This window comes from Podarcis vaucheri, assembly GCF_965113315.1.
Source record: "Podarcis vaucheri genome assembly, chromosome: 13".
Taxonomy (NCBI): Eukaryota; Metazoa; Chordata; class Lepidosauria; order Squamata; family Lacertidae; genus Podarcis; species Podarcis vaucheri.
In genome coordinates this window covers 31,682,017-31,709,146 of record NC_138751.1, presented here as the reverse complement: position 1 = coordinate 31,709,146, position 27,130 = coordinate 31,682,017, and the positions used below count along the sequence as shown (strand labels likewise).

Sequence of the window (27,130 nt, the reverse complement as noted above, 5' to 3'; positions counted from 1 at the left end):
ATGGGAGAAGAACGGAGCAAGTGGAGGCTGTAGATCACTTGCTGGGATCAGCTGTTAAGCAGCAGTACAAAAGGAATCCAGGGAAGGGGCAAAAAGAAAGCCAGAAAGGCGATTATTGGGGTGTGGGGATGTGCTGGAACTGAAAATAACATCCTCCCTCCATGGCCAAGTCCAGGTTGGGAAGATGCCGCATGACTTTAAATAATAGGGAATGCCATATAAACACTGCAGAAATAGCCTCTTCAAACCTTGGCAAAGATGTGTCTCCCAACAGCCTCCTGCATCCACGGTTGTTGGTAGAACTCGGCACGCCTCTCCTCTTCAGGGTTCCCAACCACGTCGGTGATGATCTAGAGCAAAATGGGGGGAAAGGGGAAGCTATTTCCTGTGCTGCCAATGTTCAGAGAGTTTCAAAACAGAGACCGCAGCAAGATTACTAAAACTGCCTTGTTCAGTGTCACTATAACCCAGCAATGTGCGCAACAGGCCAATGAGATGCTCACAAACATGGCACTGGTATCTCTTAGTTTCAAAATACCACATTTCCAGCTGGAATACATCAATGATTTACTTTGCACATTTCTGCCAGAATCAAAATGTTCCTGAATTCTTTTAACTGGCAAAGGAGGAAGGGATAGACCAGGTGGACAAAAGACAGGGAACATGTTAGACATGGCTTACATATAGGGAATTGGGCTGAGCACAGAGAGAGACTAACATCAAAGGCCTGGGCATTCCCACTGTCTTGTCCTACAAGGGTCACAAGCGGGAATATAACTTAATGGGAACCCAGTGTTGCTTTTGTGGAACACAGAGATCTTTGGCCTTGCATTTGTGCTATTTTTATTTCTGTGCCAGGCTTTTATTTGCTCTTGTGTTTACTTTTGCTGTTGCATTTGGCCATTTTTTCCCTGTTCCATGGATTAGTGTGCTTGCATATTAATACTGATTATTTCCAAGTGTTCATATCTGAATTATATTTATTGCTCTTCATTTGTTATGTCATGAGATGCCTTGGGAACAATCTTGTGGAAAAGCAAGGTGCAAATAAATGAATGACTTCAGGTGCAGCGAGTGGTCTGGAAGCATGTGAAGCTGTAGAAGCTGTAGCACCGAAGCTGTGTTATGCAAGAGGACCCCCAGCACTACCATGCATACCCTTATGCTACAATCCTATACACACACATCCCTGGGGGTAAGCTCCATTGAACTCACTGGGATTTCCTTCTGGGCAGACATTCATAGAATTGTGCTGATAGTCCTTTTCTTCAGAACCCAGTCCCTAAATTTACCTTCAAGTCCCTTTGCTGAGATCTGATCCACTCCTGGATGAAGTCCTGGGGATTGTTGCTGAAACTCAGCATAAAATCTCGCTGTGTCTTCAGCTGGTTGATCGACTCAATGGTTTCATGGATCTAAATGTGAATAAAAGATATAGGGGGTTCTGATGAAGGAAAAGAAGTGCTCCTCAAACTGAATAAGTCCTGACTACTGATTCAGGAGCCTGCAGGTTTGGGCCAGCACAGGGCAACAGGGAAGAAAGCAGTAGAGACAGAAGTACGACATTTGGAGGTAAGAGTAATGGAAGCACTTTCCACCATAAAGCAATGGCTTCATGTTGCTTGACAATTTGGGGTAGGGAAGGAAGACCTAAAGAGAAAGGAGTATCAGATATAGACACAAAGTATTGGAAAGATTAAGTGCCTAGTTTTCTATATCGTTTAACTTCCTCTCAAGCCTTCCCTCCTTTCTTTGTTCCGCCATAATCGCCAGCCCTTCAGGCACAGTCTCTCCCCACCCCCAGGTCTATGTGCATTCACTGTAATTTTTACTAACCCCTTAGGCTAGAGCAAGCTATATAACCAGAGTTCTAGAATGAGGATCCCTGCTATATATATTTTTTGCAGTACAATACTTTTGCAAATTAGGTTAGCATGCTTAGTCAGCAATGATTATGCAATGGGTTTGCATAATTTTGCAGATGGGAGAAAGTAGAAAAAAGGTGGGAGGAAGAGAGCAAGATAAGGAAAAAATGTATAGAGTAAGGACTGGATGGTCTTGGAGGTGAGATGTTCTGCTGCCATCACTGGTCTCTGTTTGTCAGAGCTAGAAACCTTGTTTAAATCCCACTCCCAAAATCAACTCCATGTTCTGAACACTATGAATCCAATCTGTCATGAGTTCTGTTGGTTGCCATGCAGATTCCTAGCCCACCTGTTTACAGACAGCAAGAAGAGAGCCAGCCATCTGCCTAGACTTCCAACTCTCCAGATGCCAGTCTTTTCACAGCTTGCCAACTGGCTCCTCCCCATTCCCCCTGCTCTTAAGAGACCAAATCCTACCTACTTGCTGTGTAACAGAGTCAATGCTTTTCTGATACCCCCCAAAAAAGAAGTCAGAATTTCAGATTATACAAAACTACTTCAATATGTAGGAAAACAAGACGTGCAGCCTACTCAACAAAAATGGGACAACTTGCACAACCTTGCTTTACTTGCACTGTTTATTGCAAGTACAGAATTTGAAATTAATGCAAAATATTAGATTGCCAAAGCCAGGTTGGATGGGTAAATGTCGCACAATCTTGAAAACAGGTAGAGGCATCCCCTGCTTATATTTTGGGGATAAGCTGAGTGCCCCTGCAGGGCAAGGCGAGCATTACAGCACCCCCAAAGTATGTGAGGTGGTATGCTTGATTCTGGTTCCTGCCCCAATGGTCACCAGGGACCTACCTTGACATCCAGGGAGGCAATTTCCTGCTGGTTGGTAGTGGAGGCCAAGAAGTTGCTCATTTGGGCCTTCAAAGGGTCATCCACTTCCACATCAATGTCGTAACAGGCAGTCTTCTTCTGGTCATTAGGATCCACACTGGAGGGGTGGGTAGGGACAGGAGGCTGGGATGAGGGCTGAGAATCTACATCTCCCCAAGAGCTGTTCCTTCACCAGCACCCCACAAACATTAGGGTTAGGAATTGACTCTCTCATACCCCTGAGGGCTTCAACAGAGGAGAAACAGAGTAATCTGAATGGCAGGGGTACACCCAAATTAGGATGCACAAATACATATGAATCCAAGGAAACTAATATAGCATGTTCCAAAAATATTTTTATTTATTTGAAGTATGCATATGCTGCCTTTCCTGGACTCGAGGAAGAATTATAATATAGAAATTAAAGCAGACAATGAAACCACATCATAGCAAATTTCATAAGCAGGAAAACACATCAACCTCAGAAAGCAAAATAAATGGACCTCACAGGCTTTTCAAAAGGATACTACAGAAAAACTAATCTTTTTTAGGCTTGAAACTAGTTCTGACACACATGCACACCCAAAAACCACATTTATATATGCTGCTCCAGTGGCAGAAATCTTCCATCACTTCCTAGATACATCAACAGCATCTCCTTCAGATGCCCCGGAGAAATACTCCACCCTACCCTGATACTAATTTTTATAAATATTTATTGTTTATCTTCTCAAACAGTTCTATGAAGCAAGCCAACATTATTCCCATTTCACAGATGGGAACTCAAGAAGCACATGGCTTGTCCCAAGGCCAAATATGATTGTCCATGGAAGAGGTGGGGTCCCCCCACATATTACCATGATTGATATTATACTATCTCCCCTTTCTCTCTATGATGGAAGCTGCATTCCAGAGAGAGATAACAACCAATCAGAGCACAGATGGGGAGCCTCTTCAGATCTGAAACCCTCCAGGTGTTGCTGGACTCCATCTCCCATCAGCCCCAGCCACCGATCAGGAATGATGGGAGTTACAGGCCACCAACATTGGTAGCCCCAGGTTCCCACCCCTGAATTAAGAGCTTGCTCAGTTTCAGCTCCTGCCACGCCAGTCCTACCTGATCACATGGTTGATAACAATGGGATCTGGATGTTGCAGGAGCCCCGCCAGCTTCATGGGGATCTCAGAGAATCGCATGCGGATGCAGCCAAAGATCTAGAATGGATAAAGAGAGCATGCCATGAATAAGCCCTGAGGCAAAGGGTGGGGTGGGAAGTAAGAAGAGATGGGGCAGGGAGGCAAGCCATGTATTTACTGACCTGGCGAAAGTATCGGTTGCAGTTGATGTATTCTCGCTCATGACTGTCCTGGAGCTTGTTGTGCTTGATGTAGAGCCACAGGGCCTGCATGATGCTGGCCCGAGTCTGGGTGTGAACGCCCAGAAGGCGAGCCAAACGGGGATCCAGCTTGTACTGGGGAGGCTGCAAGGGTAATATTGCCTGGTTAATATGCACTTGAAGTAGGGTCCTCTGTAACCTCAGACCAATCTGAGTGTTGCAACCTGCTTGCATCTCCAAATCAGGAATGATTAATGGAACCCATCTGAATAACCATCAAGAGAGAGAGACGATCTGTAGCCAAGTGGTTATCCCAGGCGGACTCTGGCCAGGCCTCTGAACCACCCACCCCACCCACCAGTTCTAATCCATAAGCAGAAACATTCATGAAAAGGAAGTCTGTTTTCATACTCCAAATGAATTACAGTCAACAGAAAGTCTGCAAGAGCACCAGCCTCTGAACCCAGTGCCTTCTCATTCTTAGTTCTATCTTCATAGTCCTACTTGGGCTGGAAACTTACTTTTTAAATCACAAGCACTGAGATTAATAGGAATCCAAATTCAGCACAATACTATGGTATCCTCAAGAAGGAGAACAGCTGTACATATAGATGGAGGAAGTAAAGCCACACGATTTGTGATAATAAAATATGGAGAAAGAAGCTTCTGATCTAGTACTGCTGTATCTCCTCCCATCTCAAAGCTGGATTGTGCCATGAAAGTAATGTGGTTGGGAACCTGATAATTTCAGGGCACTACAACTCGCCTGCTCTCACCACCTACTGGCGCTTGTTCCCTGTTACCTGATGATCCAGCATGAGCAGAAGGGTACATTTCACATTGACATCGCCCGGGCGCTTGACTTGGAAGCCATCTGTCTCTTGGGTTGTGGCCATCCGGTGCCACTGAGAGGGGAAAAGCCATATTGAGATAGTGTAAGACAAACATGGGGAACAAACTGGTTCATTTTACCACACAGTAGCTGATATTTTAATGGTTGGTTTTCATGTTTTACCCTTGCTCTTCTAATCAGGTGGGGTTACAGAAGTTTTTATACTATTATCATCTCAAATATCAACAGAACACAGATGGGAAACAGCCCAGCCTTATCCACTACCCTTACTCCATCCCCGGTAGCTGAAGGAACTATGCAAGCCTCTCCAATGCTGTTCAATTAATCCAAAAGCACTTTAAATGAAGTCACTGAGACTGCCAAATATCGCAGTTCTAACAATGGCGTAAAAAGGCATTGAAGACACTTCAATAGCACCTGTGCTAAAGGAAAGTTCTTTTTTTATTTGTATACATGATGTCAATCTTATGGATACACACACTCGGGAACCTTTAACTACAGTAAGTGTGCCGTTATGTGTCTATGTTGTGTGAAGTGGTGGAGATCACCATATGCAAAGGCTTCTCTAGGAATACTAGCACAGGGGTCCACACAGACAGTGAATAAACTGTTGGTTTGGACATGGGAGATGCAGTCATTAAGCTCCCAAGGTAGCACAGAACCTAGTTTACCAAACAGGTTTGCGGTGAAGATAACCGAGATAGTACTGGAAGCATTCTGTATGCAATGGAAAGTTCTACAGAAATGAACACTGGTTATTGGTGGGGGGAACAGAACTTAGCTGGATAAAACCCCATGATGCCAGTACATAGTTCATCTTAAACCAAATCCAGGAACACCATCTGACCCCTCCTTGGAAACGGTTCTCTCCAGCAATTATGATTCCCGGACCTGATCAATCATCTGCAAATGAGGCCTATCATCCCTCTCGGTCAACAGGGCTGTTCTCAGCCCCAGTTGTGTATTTCTGCTCCTCTGAGCTGCCTCCCATTTCCCAGCACGCAACATGCACCAAGTCACCTACCTCCACCAGGTGGTTGTCTGGGCCATACAGCTCTTTGTCCAGCTCAATGACCAAGCTCTTGAAAAAGGATGAGAACTTCCTCTTCTGTTTACTTGGCTGAGATAGAAAGACACAGGAGAAACTGAGCCCCGCCTTTCCCAGAAGCACACAGACAGCACCGCTGCCAAAAACACATCTCTAAAAGTGAAGGACAAACAAGCGGGGCCAACTCTGCCAATGAGGGACTTCATTTAGCTTGCGCAATGTTGGGAGCAATACAGCCACTACTGACATCATCACTGTTATTGTGCTTTTCTGAATAAAATGAGGGCCTTTCTATGAGACTGGGGAGAAAGAAGCTCTGGAAGAACTGGGAATTTTATAAAGTCTACATTCCATGAAGGTTGCCAGTTAAATGAGGAACAGTCCTTAGTGTTGTGGAGTCTGAAATAATGGACTTCTGCTATGTTCTTCGGCAATGAGATCATTTGGATCCTTTCAATTAGATTTGTCAATCCAAACTCTGGAAGGTGGGGATTTATGGTGCTAGCATGCGGCCAAGTTGAAAGGGAAACATCAAACTGTCTTTTTCCAGAAGGGAGTCGGATGAGCTAAAACAAATAACTGTATCAAGAGATGAAGTTCCGGGTCTTAATGACAATTAAAAATTAGCAAATTATCATGTCCATATAGTATATACCCAAGAATTCTTAAGGAACTCAAATATGATCAAACAAAAATACGTAACTTGCCCCTGGAATCAGCTACTGCAGTCAACAAAAGACGTAATTTTTAAAAAATGAATGGGCAGGGGGCAGGTTCCAGGAAACTCCTGCTGAGCAACAACAGCAGGAGAGCTCTATTGCCCTCATGTCTGCTTGTTCGCTTTCTATAGGCATCTGGTTGGCTACAGTGGGAAACAGGATGTTGAACTAGATAGGTTTTGGCTTGCACAAGCAGGACAAGGTGAAGGGAAGACACACAAGATGACTCCTGCATGGGCAACAGCTAAGGGTGCAGAGCTGGCTAGCTGAGATAATTGGGTGCGCCTATGTGTGCATGTATGAGTGATATAGGGGGTTTACCCTGAACCAATCTCCAGGGAAGCCTACATCAGCCACTTTCCACAAAGCTACCTATCAGCAGGGATGTTTCAGCCTTACATCGTCTAAGAGTTTGCCTTCCACACGAAGTTCCCACGAAGCTATGCGTTCACTGCCTTCAGATTCTTCCTTGCCAGGCGTAAAGGTATTGGAGATGTAAATGCGAAGCTTCCGCTTTTGCTGAAGTTTGGAGAGAAACATTCACTAAGGACAGCAATAGTATCAATTCAACCACACACCAATTCCTTTCCACAGGTCTGGTCCTTCTTCCCAAGGCAATCTGAGCTGGCAGTGTAAGTTGCTTCTATAACTGAAGCCTCAGACTGCCAAGGAACACCCCAAAGGAACTGATCCTTTCGCTTTCTCCATCCCTGAAGGACTTGACTAACTCAGTCTCCTTCCATCCCTCCTCACCGTCAAAGGTTTCTTGATTGCCTCCTGGATTTCCATCCTCTTGCGGGCAATTGTCTGGTCCAGCTTGCGCTCAAAGGCCAGCAAATCCATGTAGGCCTGAGACTCTGGGACTAGTTCACGAATCTGTGAAGACAGAGTCTATCAGAATGCCATCTCTATCAAGACAAGCATCCTTTGCCTCTGAGTAATTACACAGAAGGGGAATTTCAATGTGTACAATTATCCAAGATTTGTATCATGTTACCCATCATTCCCAGCACGAAGGCTGACCTATCCCTGCTCTGCATATCATTGGGAAAAGGGGACAATAAAGCTTTATCCCCCTTTAGCAAAGGGTCAATATCCTTCCATCTCACAATCACTATTGCCCTTTCTATGATTGTTTTGAGGATAATCAGTGAATTACTTTGCAAATAAAAGTTGATTAACAATTGTAATAATGGACTGGAATTCCCAGTGGGAACAGCTGTGACATATGCAGCAAAATGTTCCAACACCCTCTAAAATACTGGGTTTATTATCCTCCCATTCCACAACTACATAGGAACAGCTCACTCAAAAAAACTGCACACCTGAATAATTTTTCTAGAAAGAGCTGGCATGGCCTTGAGCCCTGCAAACCGTTTCTACCCATTTCTACCACATGTGCCTACTGCCTGCATCCTTCATTAAGGCCAAGAGCTCTCTCAGACAAGGAACACTTACCCTCTGTGGCAGGACCTTGTCTGCCATCTTCCTCCTTTTGAGCCTGCAAGAATTGTGCAAAAAAGCAAGCTGTTAAGAGGCCAAAAACAGTCTAGAATCTGGTACCTAATATCCACATGTATGGAAAGCCCAAACTACGCAACTGGAATGAATTTCAAACATTTTACTTGTGTGTCCCAGGGAATTCTATAATATAGCTCCACCTGTATCAGCTAAAACATCTTCCCTGCTTTAAAAATAGTGATAAACAAACTCCATGTAGCTTGATTCAGAGTTGGCTTGCAAAGGAAGGAAAACAACTGGCATAAAAGGAAATTATTTTCAATGCATCTTCTTTCCTAGCTCCAGTACCAGCTCTAATAGTAAAAATAAAAATAAAAATATGTATCTCTAGTAGCAAAAGCATCTGATTTGCATTTAACCCTGAAACTCAGATGATGAACATTTGTGCAGGGAGTGGGGATCAGAATACACTTGATACCAATCTCTGTGCTTGTCTCCAGGAGAATGTGTAGCTATGTCATCAATGGTGATAGTTTTTTACTTCACAATAAGGGGGAAAATCAGGAAAACAGAGGCAGGAAGGATGATTTAGCAAGCCAAGAAAGGTCCTTTGCTTATGCAGCAGGTCAGTCAGATTTGAGGCGTTTCCTGTTGCCTAGTCAGATAAACCTAGGGACTGTATAGCTTCGCTATTCTCATCACTTGGCAATCTCCCTGCATTGTGTTTTGTGGACCTGTAATACACCATTCCCCACAGCTTTGCCTTTTTTAAAAAATCGGGGGGGGGGGGATGTCTTCTGTCTGAGCTAATATTAGTGTCCAAGAATGGAAGGAACAGAAACCACCATCAATGGTTGTGCGATTTGCTTGGATGTTCAGTGAAATGTTCGATTTCATTAAACATACTTTTTGCACATGTGCAGAATCTCATTGTACATTCCTTGATGGAGTGGAATGTCAGAAAAAATGTTTGAGTCATAATATATCTGAGCATTTTGAGATGTTCAAATTCATATTATGAACCAGCTTAGAACTTTGGGAACATTATGGCTTTTGTAATATTCCTAATAGGTGCCTGTCCTACCCTTCCCTCAAAAATACCGCAAGGGTCATATGCTTTGGCTTTATGCAGATTTCAGCTGATTTATCATTTTCGTGTTGAGAATGATACTCTTTGAAGACTCACTGCCACATTTCAAACTCTATTTTGTAACAGGCCAGGTCCGCTTTCATGGACCTGGAGGCCGCCTTTGATTCCATTCCTAGGCAGAGATTATGGTCCAAACTTGCCCATCTGGGAATTGATTCGCACCTCCTCTCCCTAATTATTTCCCTTTATTCAAACACCACAGCTCGCGTCCGAAGTGGTCCAAACGGCTCCCTCACTACTCCATTTCCAACTGCCAAGGGCGTCCGACAAGGTTGTCTCTTGGCCCCTTTATTGTTTAATCTCTATCTTCACGATGCAATTTCCACTTTGAAGCTAGCATCTAAGTACCCTCCTCACTTAGCAGGCCACCCCGTTGCTTCCTTTTTCTATGCTGATGATGCTGTCATCTTATCCAGAACAGCTGCGGACCTAGCAAACGCAGTTAACGCATTTACCGCCTATTGTAAGGCAGAAGCTCTTAATATTAATTATAAAAAATCGAAAGTCCTCCACTTCACTCGTTCCCGCAAACTCAAATTGGAGCCGCTTAAGATCACAGGTGGCTACTTAGAAAAGGTAAAAGCCTTTAAATATCTAGGCGTAATATTCACTTATAATCTCTCCTGGACCACCCATCTACAATCTGCCTTTCTTGCTGCAACCACGACCTCTAACGCCATTGTCCGATTTTACCACCAGAAGGGCAGCAAACACCTTCCAGCAGCAATTCAAATATTTAATGCCAAAGTTGTCCCTAAATTATTATATGGATGCGAAGTATGGACTACAGCAATATCAGGTAACTTGGATCGCCCACTTCATATGTTTCTGAGATCTCTTTCCAGCGTCCCGAGATGTGTCTCAGGTGCAGCCCTACGACTCGAGTTCGCCCAGTCCTCAATTGTTAAACGAGCATGGAGCCGAGCCATTTCCTACAGCTTCCACCTACTAACATCGGATGCTCGAATTAGAGGTGGTTTTTCCAATTTGATCCTAAGAGATATTCATAATTCCCCTTGGAAAACTACAATTAACCTCAAATTCCGCTCTCTTCTCAATTTGAACTGTAAAACTGTCCTTAACTTAGAGTGTATAAGCCCGGCGGCCCTACCTCTAATTAAAAAGAAACTACAGCAACTTGACTTTTCTAACACAGCTTCCTATGCAAGAGGACCGTGTTCAGGCCTAGCCCTAGCTATTCCACCCTCTGAAGGGATCCCTCTATACTGCTTCACAATTTCTTCGGAGGCTAAGCGTAGGGCCTTTACCTGTGCCCGTCTCAACTGTTTTCCTACAGCAGTTCTGTCGGGTCGTTATTCCAGAGTTCCCATTGCAAATAGAACATGCTCTTGTAATGACACGGCCCTGGAGACTATGGAACATGTAATGCTCCTCTGTCCCAACTGGACAGATGAAAGATCTCGGTTTTTAACTCCCCTCGTGAATAAGCTTCATCTCCCAATCCAGCCTTGGATAGTGTCCCTCTTTCTGCAGGATTCTGATTGTTGGATTACCGAGATGACAGCAAACTTCCTGCTTAGTGTGATGAAGAGGAAAGCGGCACCAACTTCTTCTTTAACACCACAGCTGCAGTCGATACGCCGCACAACCGAACGAAGTTCCAAGTAGCCTTATTGCACAAGGACAATCGAGCTAGGACATATCTGAGGAGCTGAAGGACCCTTTAACGGTCCTCCTCCAGCCTCAGCAGTTTTTTTTTCCTTTGTTTAAGTAATCGCCCAGGACGATATCTACCTTTACCTCCCCACCCCTATTTTATGTTGTTATCTCAATGTATATCATGCTATGGCCACACGGCTAATGCAATAAAATAAACTAAAAAAAACAAACTAACAGGCCAAACTATTTTTTTAAAAAAATGCATTCAAATTTCACCATGTGCATATTTATTTTTATTTTAAAAAATAAAATAGCTGCTGCTACTCCCACCCGCATCCTGATCTGGATCATAACCATAGCACAGTTGGGCTTTCAACCTCCCACCCACCCACCACCCACACTGCAGCTCCAACAAAACTGCCCCCAATGTTGAAATTTTCCTTGGAGGGGAACTCCTAGATACCAAGAGCAACTTCCCTTCCAGGGCAAATAGCTTCAAGGTGTGTGCAATTTATTTTGTGGCTGTTGTCAAGTTGTGTTATTCGAAAGGAAATGATTAACCTCTCTTCTACTGCAAGAGGGTGAAGAAGGGGGGAAAGGAAAGGCAGGAGAGAGCATATTTCAGACCCATACAGTGGGAAATGAAACCCTGCCTGCAGCACCACGGAACAGAACTGCGCCCTTAACCCACCACAGAAGGAAAGGAACAGCTACGGAGCTCAAATTAACAAAGGGATCATATTCCGGCATCTGAAATGGCAATCCAACAAGACAATAGACTTACTCCCCCACTTCTACCATGTAGAACATGGCCCCTGAAGCCTGGATGCCAGATGTGTGCAGCTGCTTGTTTCTCTATGCATCTCCTTCCTTGGATTAAGCTGGCCGAGGAGGACTTGCCAAGAAACTGAATGTCATTTGCATCCCATTTGTTTTTAAAAACAGCTGGTAAAATCAGGCCAAGCAGGACTTGTGAGGAGTATGAGAGAAGAACAGATGAAAGTCAAGCTCACCAGAAGTAGCTTAGCAGAAGGGGAGTGGAGGATATAGTAGTGAAGGCAGTCAAAAACCCATATCATAATGAGAATGGGGGTGAATGGGGTGCTGCTTAATCTTAGCTATCTGATTTTCCATCAACAAAAAAACATCTGTAAGAGCCACAGAATCTGGACCCACCGGGAGCTGATATTATTACGCAAGTCACTCTTTTCCCACTCTCCCTTCTGTAACAGGAGGATAATGCTGGGATACCTTGCAAAGCTATTTTAAGGATTGCTGAAATAAGTTGTAAGGAGCACTCTGAACACTGGAAGTGTAGCCTATAAATACCAAATACGTATATTGTTTTTCAGCTTTTTCTGGGAAAGTACAGTTATTGCTTTTGAAAACTGTGTGCAGGTCAGGAAATTGGTGGAGACAAGTAGAACCTGCAAAGAAACTGCTAAAGTATCCCCACCCCCTAAGAGAAGTACCAAACCAAGCTTTCTCCCAAAAACTGTTAGCTGTTAAGGGTTCAAGAAGGCCAATTTCCTCACTTCACCCCTGGCTTTCCAGCTGACAACTAAAATTATATGACTCCTTGAAACCAACGAGAATACTTGGTCCACACAGGGCTGAACGCCAGGGGAGGGGGAACTTTATGTTCTTTAATTGACAAAGCTTACATACTTCTGCATACCTAGAAGTCTTCCAAGTATGTAGAAATAGCTGGCTAGCTTGAAGAAAGCAGGCAGCCTGAGCTGCCGTTATTCACAGTAACATTGAGCTTAAAAGACAAAGGCAGAAAATGTGCACATAGCAGTCTCCCTAGGCTTAGAGGAGAGGGGTGTACTACAGAGTTCCTGAGATAGGTCACAGAGAATTCAGATTGTCATTAGTGCATTTCTCACTCTCGTTTTGAGTCATTCCATTTTAAACATGCTTCAATTCCAAGATAGATCAGGGGCCTAGAAGGGGTTGGAAAGGCCTGGCAAGTGACCTTGGTTCTAACTGAAAACAGAACTTGGGTGGATTCAAGGCCCCCAGGCCAACCACATCGTGATGTCTCAGAAGTCCCACCCTTCAGTGCTGGGAACTAGTAGTCACATACAGTATCTAGGGGACGGGGGAAGTGGACATCCAGAGAGAGAAGCAATTTGCACACAAAGAACATTGCCCTAAATCTTTTGGTTCACCTCAGTTGCTGCTATCATGAACAGGTAGAGGATTAAGTCCCAGTATCATTCCTACTGGGGTAATCTGTTCAAAATGAAGGTGGGACACTGCTGGACTCCTCCGCTGCTATTTCTAGAAGCAACTGGGGCTTTTTTTTATTGTGAGGGGAAATCCTTGGCTGCTTCATCAAAATGGTCTGTTCTACCCAAAATCGACAAAAAAGTGCTTTTTGTGGAGATGCTCAAAGTTACTCTGTTGTCCCCAACATGCTGCTCTTTAGTATCGATGACAATCTAAGAGTCTGGATAAAGGTAGAGCAGGGGTGAAGATAACAGATTGGGGCTGGGTTAGACAAAGCACTAATTACAGTCCATATGAAGACCTTCTGTGGCAACAAGGACAGCAAAGCACACATTCCTCTCCATCTTCATTGCATTGGTTCAGTATTGTCTAGTGGAGTCATTCCAAGCAATATGCGGTTTAATTAGTTCTAGGCTTCTATCCTGTACCCTTGACTGCTCAGTAAGCTATTGATATGTTTGCTTAGCATTTAGCAGACAGAATTTCCCACATCCACTCCAATCCGTAATCCCCTTTAATGACAATGCCCCTAGCCAAGCTGCCCTCAGTCTCATCTTATTGTTCTTGCTTGGATGAATTTCTGTGGGTGTAAGCAGAGTTCATAGTCAAGATCCTTGCAACAGTCCAACAAACGATCTGTGCTTTGGAACCTTGATGTTTTTTGCTAGTTCTAGCTAACTGAGGGAGGCCAGCTGCGCCTATCTGACTGACCATTTACACCTCTTTGTGCAAAGTGTGGTTCCTGGTCCTCTTCACAAGGCTATATTACAATCACTCCTAAAAGAAGCCCTCCTTGGAGCTATGAAATTGTCTACTTGCCTGGGACATGCCTTTTAGAACAATGTTATGGAACAAGTGATGGTGGTTCAGCTCAGATTCTCTGGATTAGAATGGTTTTCTGAACCCATTTCAGGTGGTAGTTTTGCCCCAATGTGTAGCCTCTTGACTACATTGGCTCCTAAGCTGGTACAGTCATGCAGTGGCAGAAGCCAGCTCCCAATCCAGCAAATTCTTTTGCATCCCAGCTCTACTCCTTCCCCAAATGCTCTGTTTCAGCTGGTGGTAGCTTTTGCCTACTCTCCTGTCAGCAGCAGAACTGTTCCACTGGTGAAGACTAGAGGATCTGGGCAAGACCATTTTAAACCTTGCCATTATTACCTATTTTTGTACTGTTAAAGGTATTTTACTGGTTTTATTGCCTCTTATTTTAATCTTTAAATTTTCTCCAAGTAGTTCCGAATAAAACATAATATACAGAATCTGCAGGAAATATTTTCTTTTTGTACATCTTGGGTTAAATCCTTTCCTTTTGGGTCCTACGCACCTTTCTCTGAAAACATCCAAGCCTGCTTCTGTTAAAAAATTAATTAAGAACTGCAAGCTATAAGGCAAGAAGTGGAAAGATAAAGAAGAAAAAGGTGTTCAAGGAAGGAGAGGAGGGTACGTGTGGAGTGCTCTAAAGGTTGTTAATTTGGTGCCCAAATAATCAGATTTGATTTTGTTGGTCCTCCTGTGTATCATTTGTACTTCTGCTGCCAAATCTGCAATGCTACACACACTTATTTGGGAGAGTCCCAATGAGCTAAGTGGGACTTAATTCCAAGTATATATGCATATAACTGGGCTGCATGTCAGCAAGTGTAGGCAGTAACTAGAGATGAGCAAGCCATCAAGAGCCTAGAGACCAGAGGAATAAAATTGGAAGTCAAGACCAGAGTCAAGTCAGGCTTAGAGGACAAACCAGGATGCAGGAGTGAAGAGTAATATCAGCACTATATTTTTACCACTAGATCTGCACTTGGTATAAATGTGATAATGCCTCAGTCAAGACCCACCATCTGGTAGATACAAGGTGTTGGAATGAATGGTGCCAACAATTATATGAATATACCTCATAACAGCTAGCCAAAACTGCACCATGATCTTGACACATGGCTAGTGGATAACATTGCTGTGTGTGTTTCAATATGCACCAGCATCTTATGGTTTGCAACAACCCTCTTTGTTCTAGATACCAAAAGGTCTGGTAAGCTCCAACATAGCACATTTTTTTGGTATTCGCTCAGCCTGTCAGCTAATAGCCAATATCTGCACAATCCCTTCTGTTTTGTCTGGCTGAGAAGTGTATTTTTGCTCTTTCTAAACTCTGTACTGCAGTTAACAAGTTAAATCAACAAGGAAACACTTTTGCACCCTGGAATTTCTTAGTTTTTTCTGGATCTCACTGCAAAAGCATACCACAATAGCCAGGAATATAATCAACTTCCAAAATGGACTGAGAGGGGATTACCAGTGGTTATTAAGGGGGGTCAGGGACATAAAACAATCTCTCTTCTTGAACGCAAACCCAAAATATTAAGCAGTGGTGTGGTAAAGTTGTGTGTGTGTGTGTGTGTGTGTGTGTGGAGACACTGGAAGTTGTCTAATGAAAAATGGGAGCTGGCTACTTTACGTATGTTGTAGAGACAGCATGGCTATGTAATTGATCTTATTTGCAAATAGTACCAATACAGTCTCACCCTATATTCTACATTCACCCCCCTCAAATCACTTAGACACATATGCACTTACCCTCGCCTTTGGGATAGTGATGGAGGCGGTTGGGTCTGTGGAACAAGCAGGCGCTTCCGGAACGGATCCATCATGGACTGTGGCATTCCAGGTCTCATTGGAGAAGGTGATCCATACAGAGGCCCTGAGGGGGATCCCACTTGCAATCCTGCCATGGGCATCCGGCCACCAGGCAGAATCCCAGGGCGCTGGCAAGAGAAAACAAAAGACATTCTAGGAAACTAGGCACTGTACGCACCAGAGTTCATTGGCAGCAGCTTGGCTGAAGTCACTCTACTTCCCATAGCAGGGCAAAGTGCAACAGGCAGAGCCACATTAAAAACACAAACTGTTTTAATGGTATTCCAAAGAACCGCTTGGGAATGTAGATCACGGACAGAGAGGAAAGATAGGCACCTTAAAGAGAGTTCATGGAGTTCTTATGAAACTATAGCTCTTGAACATCCATGGCAATTAAACCAGCTTTAAGTTTGTAGTACAGACGAGTGTGAAGAGAAGAAATGATGGAAGACTGCAAGAATGCTAAGTAACAGCTGTACTTACCTTTGCCACATTTACTTTGTGCTATTAAAGAATGTACAGATGGCAAACATTTGAGGTAGGTATAGTTCTCACATCACCATGATATGCCAGGGGAAGCTGCACTTTCCAGCATTCATCCTTCTGTGTATAGGAGGAGGTATAGGAACCCTCTCCTGAATTTAGCAGACAAGCCCAGCTGCTATGTGCTCAAAAGAGTGACATGAAAGAGGAAGCAGACAACCTCTAATCTAAGTTGGTGGCCTACATGGACAATGGAGCAAAAGTGGTTTTCTATTGGGAAGAACAACCTCAGCCCCCTCCCCCTGGCACATCTGGTGGCTTTCTGCTGCTGGTGGTACAGTTATAAATATAAGAACATGAATAATCAGTTGGGTCGTTAACCCACATTTAAGAATCTCAGATTAACTTGTTTTGATCAGATAAAAACAAAATTTACGCCTAATGATGGATTAGTGGATGGTATGGAAAGGTGAGTGCAAGAGGCTACAGCCCTCTAGCTCCAGTTTCAGGTAGCACTTGGGGAGAAAAGTCTAAAATGCTTTACTATTCTTGAATGCACTCAGATGAACTTTCCTCCACAAACATTCACACCCTTAACACTTTCCAGTGTCCCAAGAACATTGCCACTGAACCAAAGCCAAACAAAAACTGCAGGCAAGACCCTCCCTTCTACCTAACAAGTGAGATGATTCCTCTTGCACAAGAGAGGCCCCTCTGCAGATTCTTTTACAGGTTTCCACTGCCTAGACATTCCCATAGAACCCCTGGAGATGCACATACTGTGGGTGTAGCACACTGGCTAAGAGCCTGAGCTGTGGACTAGGAAAACCCCAGTTCAAATCTCATTTCAAACCACAAAGTCAACAGTAGCCTGCCTGCAGTATGTGTGTAATACTGACCTAGGTACTCTGAATACTTTAAGGAATCCCAGGAACATGCACAAAGCACTTTCAACTTTCTATAGCACTTTATAAGTTACTATTGCAGAGACTTATTCCAAAGCTTTTTGAACTCACCTGAAACATTTGCACAATAGAAACTGCCAACCATACTAACAGAGGATAACAATACAACCAGGATCTTTTGTATGTTACACAAGTCAAACAGCAGAATCACATCAGGTGTTTGTAACAAACTTGGGTCATTTGGCAAAACATTGTAATTCACCACCACAGATTTTGGCCAGCCTTGATCATCACCCATTGTTTCTTGCACCTAGTGAGGATCAGCTTTTTTACTTTCTGCTCTACCGAGGCACATGACCCTAAGTCTTCATTAAAACAAACCAAAGTCCCATAAGCCAACAAGCAATAGCTTCAGACCAAGGTATGCTGGTGGTAAACAAACCATAGCTTCCGGGTAGGGTTCACACATAACACTATGCTATGGTTTAGTCTAGCATTATATGCAAATTAGGTCACTGTCTGCATGCTGTACCCTGTCTAAGACTTTGTTGGCATCCATCTGTTTCAAGAGACAATGGAGTGCACCTTGGGGGTGAAGTCAAACTGCTGGAGAATCACAATGCCTGCTACGGCTGCAAGGACTGGTAACTCATAATTGCTGCCTCCCATGTTGTTTTTGCTGCTTTGGCAGTACTGAAGCAACCTCCCTGGGACAGCCTAGGTCAGGCATAGGCAAACTCGGCCTGCCACATGTTTTGGAACCACAACTCCCATCATCCCTAGCTAACAGGACCAGTGGTCTGGGATTATGGGAACTGTAGTCTCAAAACATCTGGAGGGCCGAGTTTGCCTATGCATGGCCTTGGCAGTGTGTATGGAGGTCCTGGGCTGCCCAGATGACAAGATACCATCCAACCGCCTTAGGGACTCCACTCCAGATTTGTTTGGGTTTACTCCTTAGTCTTTTCTTTTCCCGGAGATGTCCTGCAAGGCAGCAATCTAGGACTGCCAGGTGATTTAAAGAGCAGAAGCAAAAATGCTGGCACTTAAAATTACATTTAGGTAAGTTTGCCTGTTGTCATCCTCAACTTTAATGGCAGAGTCTCTGAGCCACTCTTTCCCACCAGTACCCCATGGAGCCATTTCTCCAAGGGCTAGGCCCAGGATCACCAGACAAAACTTGGCTCTTCCACACTTAATAGCTCTATGCATAACTGCATAAAAAGGAGAAACTCTGCCAACTGTTGGGCTCATTATCAAGAGAAGCTACACTGCTCACATTTCTCCTGCCCTTGTAATTATTAAAGGCTTGTCTAGGACTGAATTCAGCAACCCGACATCTGGGGGCAACTGCTAATTTGATTGGAAAAGCACATGCTGGATCTGCCATGATTCACAGCTGCACTTAGCTCAGGTTACCTATGTGCAGGGCTTGTTTATTAAGTCCTTTGAGGGGCATTTGATTGTGTATGTGCACACATACACACCTGCCCTCTTGAGCCTGCTTCAGAAGGGATTGCACTCCCTTGCCCTGTGGGATCTGAAACAAGCGTCTGCTGCCAAGGAGCTAACGCAGCTGCCAAAGCCACCAAGCCAGCAGGGCAACATTTCATCCCTCCCCAGCAGGCCCAGGCAGAGCCTCCAGTCCACTGCCACTCCCAAACAGAACTCAGGCAAAGGGGGTTGGGCAGCACCATACAAGTCCAACAGTGAAAGGATTGCCCACAGCAGCGAATACTGGAGAAAAACATTCAAAGGGAACATTATGAGCACGAGAACAGGCAGGAGACAAGTCATGCATAGAAAGGCTGCTGGAGGAAATGGGTATGCTCACTTATGGAAACAAAGATGAAAGGAGATATGTTGACTGTTTGCAAGCATCTGAAATGTTGTGAGGCAGGAGGGAGTCACAGTTAACTAAATCCCACCTCGCCCATAAATTCGCTCTGTGGGTCAGATTAAGCCACACGGTCTCAGCTTCGGCTCCCTTCCTCCTTTCTATCTACAACAGGGGTATTGTAGACTCTACGAAAAGCGATGCTAATAACATTAGCCTACTTAACAAGGTTGTCATAAAAATTACGACGATAATGTATGTGAAACATGCTACAAGTGGCAATGGCTGTAAAGCACCAAGAGGCAGATATAGGTTGCAACTGGAGATAAACTTCCAAACTACAGGAGCACCAAGTCAGTGACGGAATAAGTTGCCCAGAGAGATTGTGGAATCACTTTCCTTGCAGATTTCCCAAATAGAAATTGCAGCATGTACACAGGTCTATGAGTCTCTGGACTGTTATTTTGCTGTTAAATAAACTCCAGTTACTACCAAAGATTTATAAAGCATGTTAATATGCTACGAACAACCAAGTTACCCCTCCAAGGACCTTTGAGGTTCAATTCTAGCAAGCAGATTCATAAATAACCAGCATCCTCACAATTTCCCAGACTGCCCCTCTTAACAAGAGGCTCCTCCCTCAACACAATTATTTCTTCCCTCCTTTCTCTAATCAATTACTACATATTCTGGGCCAGTGTTGACTTTGGCTGAGGAAAAGGACGGCGTGCAGTTAATCCCCAGCATTCTTCAAACAAATGGAGCAATATTCATTACTCCGCTGCTGCTTGGCTGTGCCATTTTATACGCGACATTCTCTCTTCACCCTCTCTTTTATCAGCTACATCACTGCCCACATTCATATAGTTAAAGGCAACCGGACCCTTCGAAGTGGTCATTTACGATAGATGCCTTTTGTATCATCCACACGCTTTTAAAAAGCAACTTTTCCTATTTGCTACACAAGGGTCACGCTCTGTGAAATCCTGCTGAGATCCCATACCTCCACACCAATGAAAGAATTTCCTTGGGAAGACTTTGCAGATGGTTTTCTGTCACGAGCAGGAAAAAGCCTCTCCACATATTTCAATTTTAGGGGCACATGCAATAAATTTTAAGTGTGCATCTAAACATGTATACTGTCAGTGTGATAAACATGTGTTTGCAAACATCTGCATCAGATAGGTAAGCTGAATGAATGTATAATGTGGCAAACTGTGCAGCGTGTGAAATGGCTCCAATTGCTATCACTTGGGGGAGGGGGGAACCTTCCCAGGTCAAATGAAATTCTAGAAACAGTAAGAGAAAGGATGTGCCAGCGCATATGTACCTTTCCCAGCAATGTGTGACTTACTTGCTTGAACCATTTACAATGTATTTGTTTTCTCCTTGTAATATGGAATGTGAGAGTTGACACATAGCAAGATGTGTGTGGATGATTCTGCCTTGTTCTGTGGAAGATGAATCTGATGGTCTCCTATAATTTTATGAACTTGAAATTATTCTGCACAGCTGCCTAGGTAGCTTAGATGTGGCTATTATACGTACATAGGCAATTTATACATCTGTCTGCTTGTTATTGTTCAAAACCACAAACATCCACTGGGAAACAACGGTCTTAGTTACGTGTTCTGCTGTAGCCTGTTTTTTCTTACCCCCAAGAGGAACACTCAGTTCAGACAGGAGCAGGTCTCAATTGCCACCACATCTCCCCCAAGGAATTAAGACAACCATCTGCAGTTTTAAAGAGCTGCTACTTTCTTATACAAGTTTCTGATTACAGCAAATGCTTAGGACCATTTCCTTGGCTTAGAATGTGGTCCTTCCTGGCCACAGAATCATAGGGCTGCAGGTGACCGTAAGTCACTCGTCCACTCCTCTCTGTGTAAAACTACACATACACACAAATACCATCTCAAGCACAGAATCTGATATGACAGCACAGCTACTGTGGAACTACAGTATTGAAAACACTGAACAGGGGGAAAGTGGGGAGAGATAGGATTTAAAAGGCACAGAAAGAAAACTACTGCCCCTGATTACTGAGGACAATCTCTATTTTCCGTACCCGTCTCTCATACAGCGCTGTCTTCATTTGTCTTTGGGAATGATGTTGAAGAAGCCTGTGAAAAAATTCTAGAGTGTCCTTACGGTTTCAGCCCCCTTCTCCCTCTAGTCTCTGGAACATGTAATCAATGATGGAAGAACAGGGAGTTTACTAGTACACAAGACAGCTCTTCTTTTCATCTGCAAGTTGTTAGAAAGTGTGAAAGACACTGAACACAAACTTTACACAAAGTGGTTTATGCTGAAGTTTCCTTAGAAGGTGCATCTACACAGCAATAACATGCCAGTCCCATGGTAGGTAAGTCTCAGTCCTTCTCCAACACAAAACCACAGCCAGAGATTCTGCTTGCCATCTGATAATTGCCATCTAATCTAATTGCCACCCTGTGCATTTACTTAAGTAGCAACACGGGTGAGTCAGCATTCAGTTGCCATTAACGGTTTTCACAGGTTTAATGCAATCCAAAGCCACAGCAGGAAGACCAAGGAAAGAAGGGAAAAGCGAGTAATAAAATACTTGACATTAAAAGGTTAGCCCACTAGACACTTGTGTATGGTATCAAACATTTGAGTCATATTTAAAACTCATCCAACGAAATGCATTTCCAAGATTCTGCTTACAGAACGGCATCTTGTGAATTTCAGCTGGGACTTAAAAAATATGTCTGGCCCTCATAATGAAAATATGCAAATACTCTCTGTTAAAGGCTTCAAGAAGCACCCATGCCTTCAGAAACGTTCCCTAATGCATGTACTAATTCATCTTCCCTATCCCACGTAGTACATTTATTTCCTGCTCCATCCCTCTAGTCAGAGGCTTGCAAAGCACAACATAGCAGGTTCATCAGGCTGATACTTGCTGAAACTGCTGTACTTGGCTGCTTCTGCTTCCGGCTTCCTTGTTACAAAAGCATTACCACCTCCAAAGGAAGTGCAGGGACTTGAAGGCACAGTTTCTCTCCCTGCTAAAAATCTACACCAGACTTTTGAAACTGTCTTCATTTGAAATGCAAAGCAAGCACTCCTCACATGGGATGCACCCAATATTCACAAAGTGTGTACCTCCCATTGTCTGAAATTGATGCAACAACTAAGCCAATGTCCTCAAATTCTAACCACTAGGGATGCTTGTCTGCTGGTCTTTGTTAATACTTTCACAGCATGAAGAGACTGCTGAGAAGCCAGTTCCAGTTACAAAAGAATAGGGCTGGAAGGGATCAGCAGGCCATTAAGTCCAGTCCCTTACCCCAGTATCCCGTGCACAATAATTCACATTATGATGGGATGCAAGCATAAAAGGAGACCACACAGTGTACTACAAAAAGTGCCATCTAAGCTGAATGCTAACTGCAGTGTCATAATACAGAAAAATGCTTTTTTGAGGAAAAGTTAAACCCAAATCTTAAATTCATTCAATACTCTCAAAAGAAAGTTATTGGGACATATCTAGGATTTTGCTTGGAGTTAAGCTAACAGCAACCAGTGTTGATTCAGATGATCTTGGGGGAGGACCCATGATCTCTGGTAGTCAGAAAGTTATTTCTGAATGAAATAAATAACATAAAAAAGGAACTGGCACTGCAATTTTTACAAACGAATATGGGCTTAAAGACAATGTGATTTTAAGGGTTTATGGGGTGTGGGGAGCTATTCTTACTTGTCTGTAAAGGTGGTGACCATTTTGCATGTGTCCAATTGATGTGCAACTGCTGACACATGGGTCCTTTAGGACCTGGAAGAGTGGGGCAGAATGGGCTTATGGGCAGTGGGAGTGGGGAGGAATAGAACCCCAACACAAAATGGTTTATTTTAAGGAGGCAGACAACTCCAGAGAAGGACTGTCATTCCTAGGTGTCTAATAGATCCACATTGCACACACGTGTGTGTGTGTGTGTGTGTGTGTGTGTGTGTGTGTATAATATTATTATTTTGAGGGTTGAGACAAGGAGTCAAGACATGTCATTATGGACATTTCTCCAGTCCTATCAACAAGAGGACATCTGGAGACTCAAATGGCCCACTCAACACTCATACATAAATGTTTTGAGCTATCTTTTTGAAAATGCAGGTCTTGTTTCCCTGATTACCAGTTTTGAAGGCTGTTCGTAATTAGCAATATCCAACCAAGTCAATACCCAGCACAGAACCATTTACATCAATGGTATTGAAATTACATAAGTCCACTGATTTCAGTGGGTGTGCTCCAGGTATGATGTGGCTGGATACCACCCCGCGGTTCTTACCTTCAGTGTTCTGAGGTAATAATCTTGCTATACAAGCTCTGCACAAGTTCAGCAACTCCTTATATTTTACTTCCATAATGCTTTAGTTTGAACTCATTCAGTCATCCGACGCTACTCATAAGTCCCCAGAACTCTTATTCTATCTTTTTCGTTCCATGTCATTCTTCCTCCATCAAAACACTTTATACTTTTTCATCTACTCTGTATTATTTTAAAATTAAAACAATATTACATAATTTAAATTGCTTCATGGTTTAAAGTGTTTCTCTCTTTTAAGTAAAAACAACAATAACTGAAAGCAGGTTGTAGAGTTTGGAACATATAACTGGCCTCAAAAGCATACAACACTATCCCATGGTCAGAAATAAACCATGGCTTACCATAAGGAGTAGTCTGCTGGCAGTTGCTGCTCTTTTTTCTTTCTTTCTTTTTAAAAAAGTAATAACAGAAAGAAAACACACAATGCCACAATAACAATCCACTATTCCTAAATGTGGTATATTAATATAGAGAATTGATATGATATATAAATGGGCACAATATATGCTCAAAAGCAGAAAGGGCAGTAAGATCTTCACACCACTGAGTAATGGGTAGTGGGTATTTATCTTTCCAGCCTTGGAATATAATTATCTTTTCAAGCATAAGGGCTCAGAAGATCCACTTTTGTTGTCCGTTAGTCCCCACATCATAGGAATGTTAAAAGCGCACAAACATCCTCATGTACCAAGGATTTTTCCAAAACAAAGTTATTAAGAACAAAAGTTTCTGATCCAAAGATTGAGCATAATAGCTCAACCAATCCCATTCTGCCTCTGACAGAACCAAACCACAAAGTTTCACCTGGCGTTAGGTGAACTGGGCACTTATGGTTTGTTCAGGAGTAACAAACCATAGTGGTGGTGAGCCATGAACAAACTTTGGCTTCCTCTTGTGGGTTGTTTGGAAAAACCAACCACGAGTGTCAGTTCACACATAACACTAAGTCAAGCACTGTGGTTTGTTTCTCCTGGAGGCAGACAGGGCAGAGCAAAGTGGGAACAACAGAGCAGCCAGCACCTGCACTGCTTGTCCACAGTAACTCATGGCTTATTTCTGACAATGGCTTACCATTAAGCATGAACTGGGATACTGTGTGCATATTTCTGCCATTCCTTCTTTCTTTTGTATGAAAGTTGCTTCAAACAAATACCTGTTTATCTTTGCAGAAGTGCCTAGCAGACTTTTAGGCACTATTACTATTACTTTTGGTTTTAATAGACTACGGTTTTAATATATTTTATATATGTATATAGTTTTAGATTCTATCCATGTTTAATTGTTTTTTAATCATTGCTTCTTCTATGGTTTTAGCGGTTCTTGCTTTTATCTGTAAGCTGCCTTAAGTCAACACATTTTGAAGTGGAACTTCCTTCTTGAGGAGCAAGCTTAGACATTCAGAAGCAGCTTACACAAAGATATTGGTGCCTATCTGGCACCATAAGAAAATCGTTCCTTTGGTGCCAGATAGGCGGCAATATTTGTGTAAGTTGCTTCAAACAGTCTTAAGTTTACTCCTGAAGAAGTAAGTTCCACTCCAAAATGCGTTGACTGCAATAAACATTCAGAGGAGCATTACTTGAAAAAGCTGGTGCCATATATCACATCAGAAGCTGAGCTAATGAATGAGCCCATTACATTATGGATTATTATTAGGTCCTATAACAGTGTTTCCTGGGAAGGTATGATGACACAATTGGCATGTTTGCTGCAGAGTCTGGACCCTGTGATTGTGTCTGTGGCCTGGTGTCGCTGGTAAGTAGCTGCCTTAGGTTGTCTTATTCCTGGGTACCAGTCCAACTTCATTAATCTTTTTTAAAATTATTATTTCAGTGGGTGAGTATTATTGCAGTCTCAATGCAAATCTGCATGTTGCAAGTGTCTGGACAAATGCTCTTTTGCATCCTACACATGACTAACAGTTCAATATCTATTCAACAAAATAAGGGGACACAAATCCAACATCAGAAATGGCAATATCCACAAACCAGTTAGAAAACATTTTAACCTATCAGAATACTCTTTAACTGACCTTAAGGTGGCTATCCTTGAATGTTCAGTGTGAAACTGCTGAATTCTGAGTTATCAGGCAATTCAATCCTGCCACCTGGGGCTTGACTCAAGATTGTGGTTTTTTAAAAAAGAAACACACTGTATATTCTAATTAGCTAACAAATGTCAGGATGACTGTGTTATCACAAACACTGCCTAGTTAATTGGTCACTACAATTATTTTGCTTTTAGGTAACTGTCACTGCTCTTTTTGCATTTTATTCCATCGACTTCACTCCCATGCCAACCATGGGTAGATATGCTTGCCACTTTAGGACTGCATTTCATGCATCTTATGAAATAGACTGTGGTACGTGAAAGCTTTTAGCCTTACACCACAACAAATGTGTTGGTCTTTAAAGTAACACAAGATCCTTTGTTATTAATACCACTAGTAATTACAGTATAGGAAAATAATTCAAACAAAATGAAGCAAATAATAGTTGGCCTACTACAAATTTATATTGCATCCTTAGTTTGCTAAATTCTGTACCAACTGTATTGTGCTCACTCCTACAATTTATATTTTGCAGAAGAGGAACTAAGGCTCAGTGTGTGTGTGTGTTGCCCAAGACTGCAAAATGAATTAATGGAAGAAGCAAATACTGAAATCAAGGTCTTTTAATCCAAGCCCAACTGACCCTGTGGCCCACACTGACTCTGTCAAACTAAGGCTGCAACCCTGTGCATACCTTCTAGGTAGCAAGTCCCGACAAAATCAGTAAGACTTAATTCTGTCTAAACATGCATAGGATTGCTCTGTGAAGCAGTTATGTAGTTGTGTGTGAAACACACACACAGTGCTGATATAGAAGACAAGACAGTATTTTCCTTTTAGTATCATAGCCAAATTTTTCCCCCTAAGATAAGACAGCACAGATCAAAACGACCTCAAAAACTGTGACTGTCTGAATGACAAGTCTTTACCTTTTTAGGTGGTTTATGAACAGGTCCTACTGACTTATCTCAAATAGGAAGAAATCTTTTAGCCATGGGCACTGAAAAGATTTGTAAAGGAATTTCCCCCTTTAAAAAGTGTTTTATTCAACACATTTGTAATGCAAAAACATTGTATAGAGAACCATATGGTGTTTTCCTACTTTATTTGCTGCTATTTTGATTCCCTTGGGTGATTTTGGGCGTCTTTTCTGGCCTTTTGAAAAATGGAATTGACTAACACAATTCCAAAAGGAAAGCATCAAAAATAAAAGGAGCACCCTGGACCATACTTTTGTATTTTGGGCAAATTAATCTGCAGTAACGACCATTTCCTGATTCTGTATTAACAACAACTAACACATATTACAGGCCTACACAACTGATGGCCCACCAAGCTGAATGCAGCCCCCCCCCCACATGCCCATGTACTGTCGCCAGGCAGGTATTCACTACACCACGCCAGTTCTTGCAGTTGAAAGCACAGAGTAGGACAAGGTACTTTGGCAAATCTCTGGAGGGCCGCTATGCATTGCTGGTGGGCTGCATTTAGATTAGTGGTTTAGAAATTGTACAGGCTTGATGTACTAAAATCCCTACTTTTATGCTTGCAGCATGCTTTTAAAGCATGGGACAAAATCCCTCTTGGCACTCTTTTCATCCCATTTGGAAGCACAGGAGAGTGCTTTAAGCTGCATTAAGGGACAACTGATCTACATCTGTCAGTCTTGAAGATGTACCCATAGTGTGCTTCTCTAAACCAA

At 43.0% G+C, this 27,130-nt stretch overlaps 1 protein-coding gene across 3 annotated transcripts in view; it reads right to left on the bottom strand.

Annotated features, from left to right (window-relative positions):
- SMARCD2 (SWI/SNF related BAF chromatin remodeling complex subunit D2) overlaps nucleotides 1-27,130 on the bottom strand; it is a gene marked incomplete at its 5' end in the record, with an annotated part of 29,797 nt that overhangs the window by 260 nt on the left and 2,407 nt on the right. For 2 of the 3 annotated variants that reach the window (XM_082197292.1, XM_082197294.1), the window contains 11 exons: nucleotides 249-350; nucleotides 1,293-1,415; nucleotides 2,733-2,937; nucleotides 3,868-3,965; nucleotides 4,070-4,231; nucleotides 4,891-4,992; nucleotides 5,965-6,060; nucleotides 7,107-7,226; nucleotides 7,461-7,583; nucleotides 8,166-8,208; nucleotides 15,745-15,932. In XM_082197292.1, the coding sequence (XP_082053418.1) occupies nucleotides 249-350; nucleotides 1,293-1,415; nucleotides 2,733-2,937; nucleotides 3,868-3,965; nucleotides 4,070-4,231; nucleotides 4,891-4,992; nucleotides 5,965-6,060; nucleotides 7,107-7,226; nucleotides 7,461-7,583; nucleotides 8,166-8,208; nucleotides 15,745-15,932 (1,362 nt within the window). The remainder of the gene's footprint in view (nucleotides 1-248; nucleotides 351-1,292; nucleotides 1,416-2,732; nucleotides 2,938-3,867; nucleotides 3,966-4,069; nucleotides 4,232-4,890; nucleotides 4,993-5,964; nucleotides 6,061-7,106; nucleotides 7,227-7,460; nucleotides 7,584-8,165; nucleotides 8,209-15,744; nucleotides 15,933-27,130) is intronic. The other variant, XM_082197293.1, reaches the window with a different exon arrangement.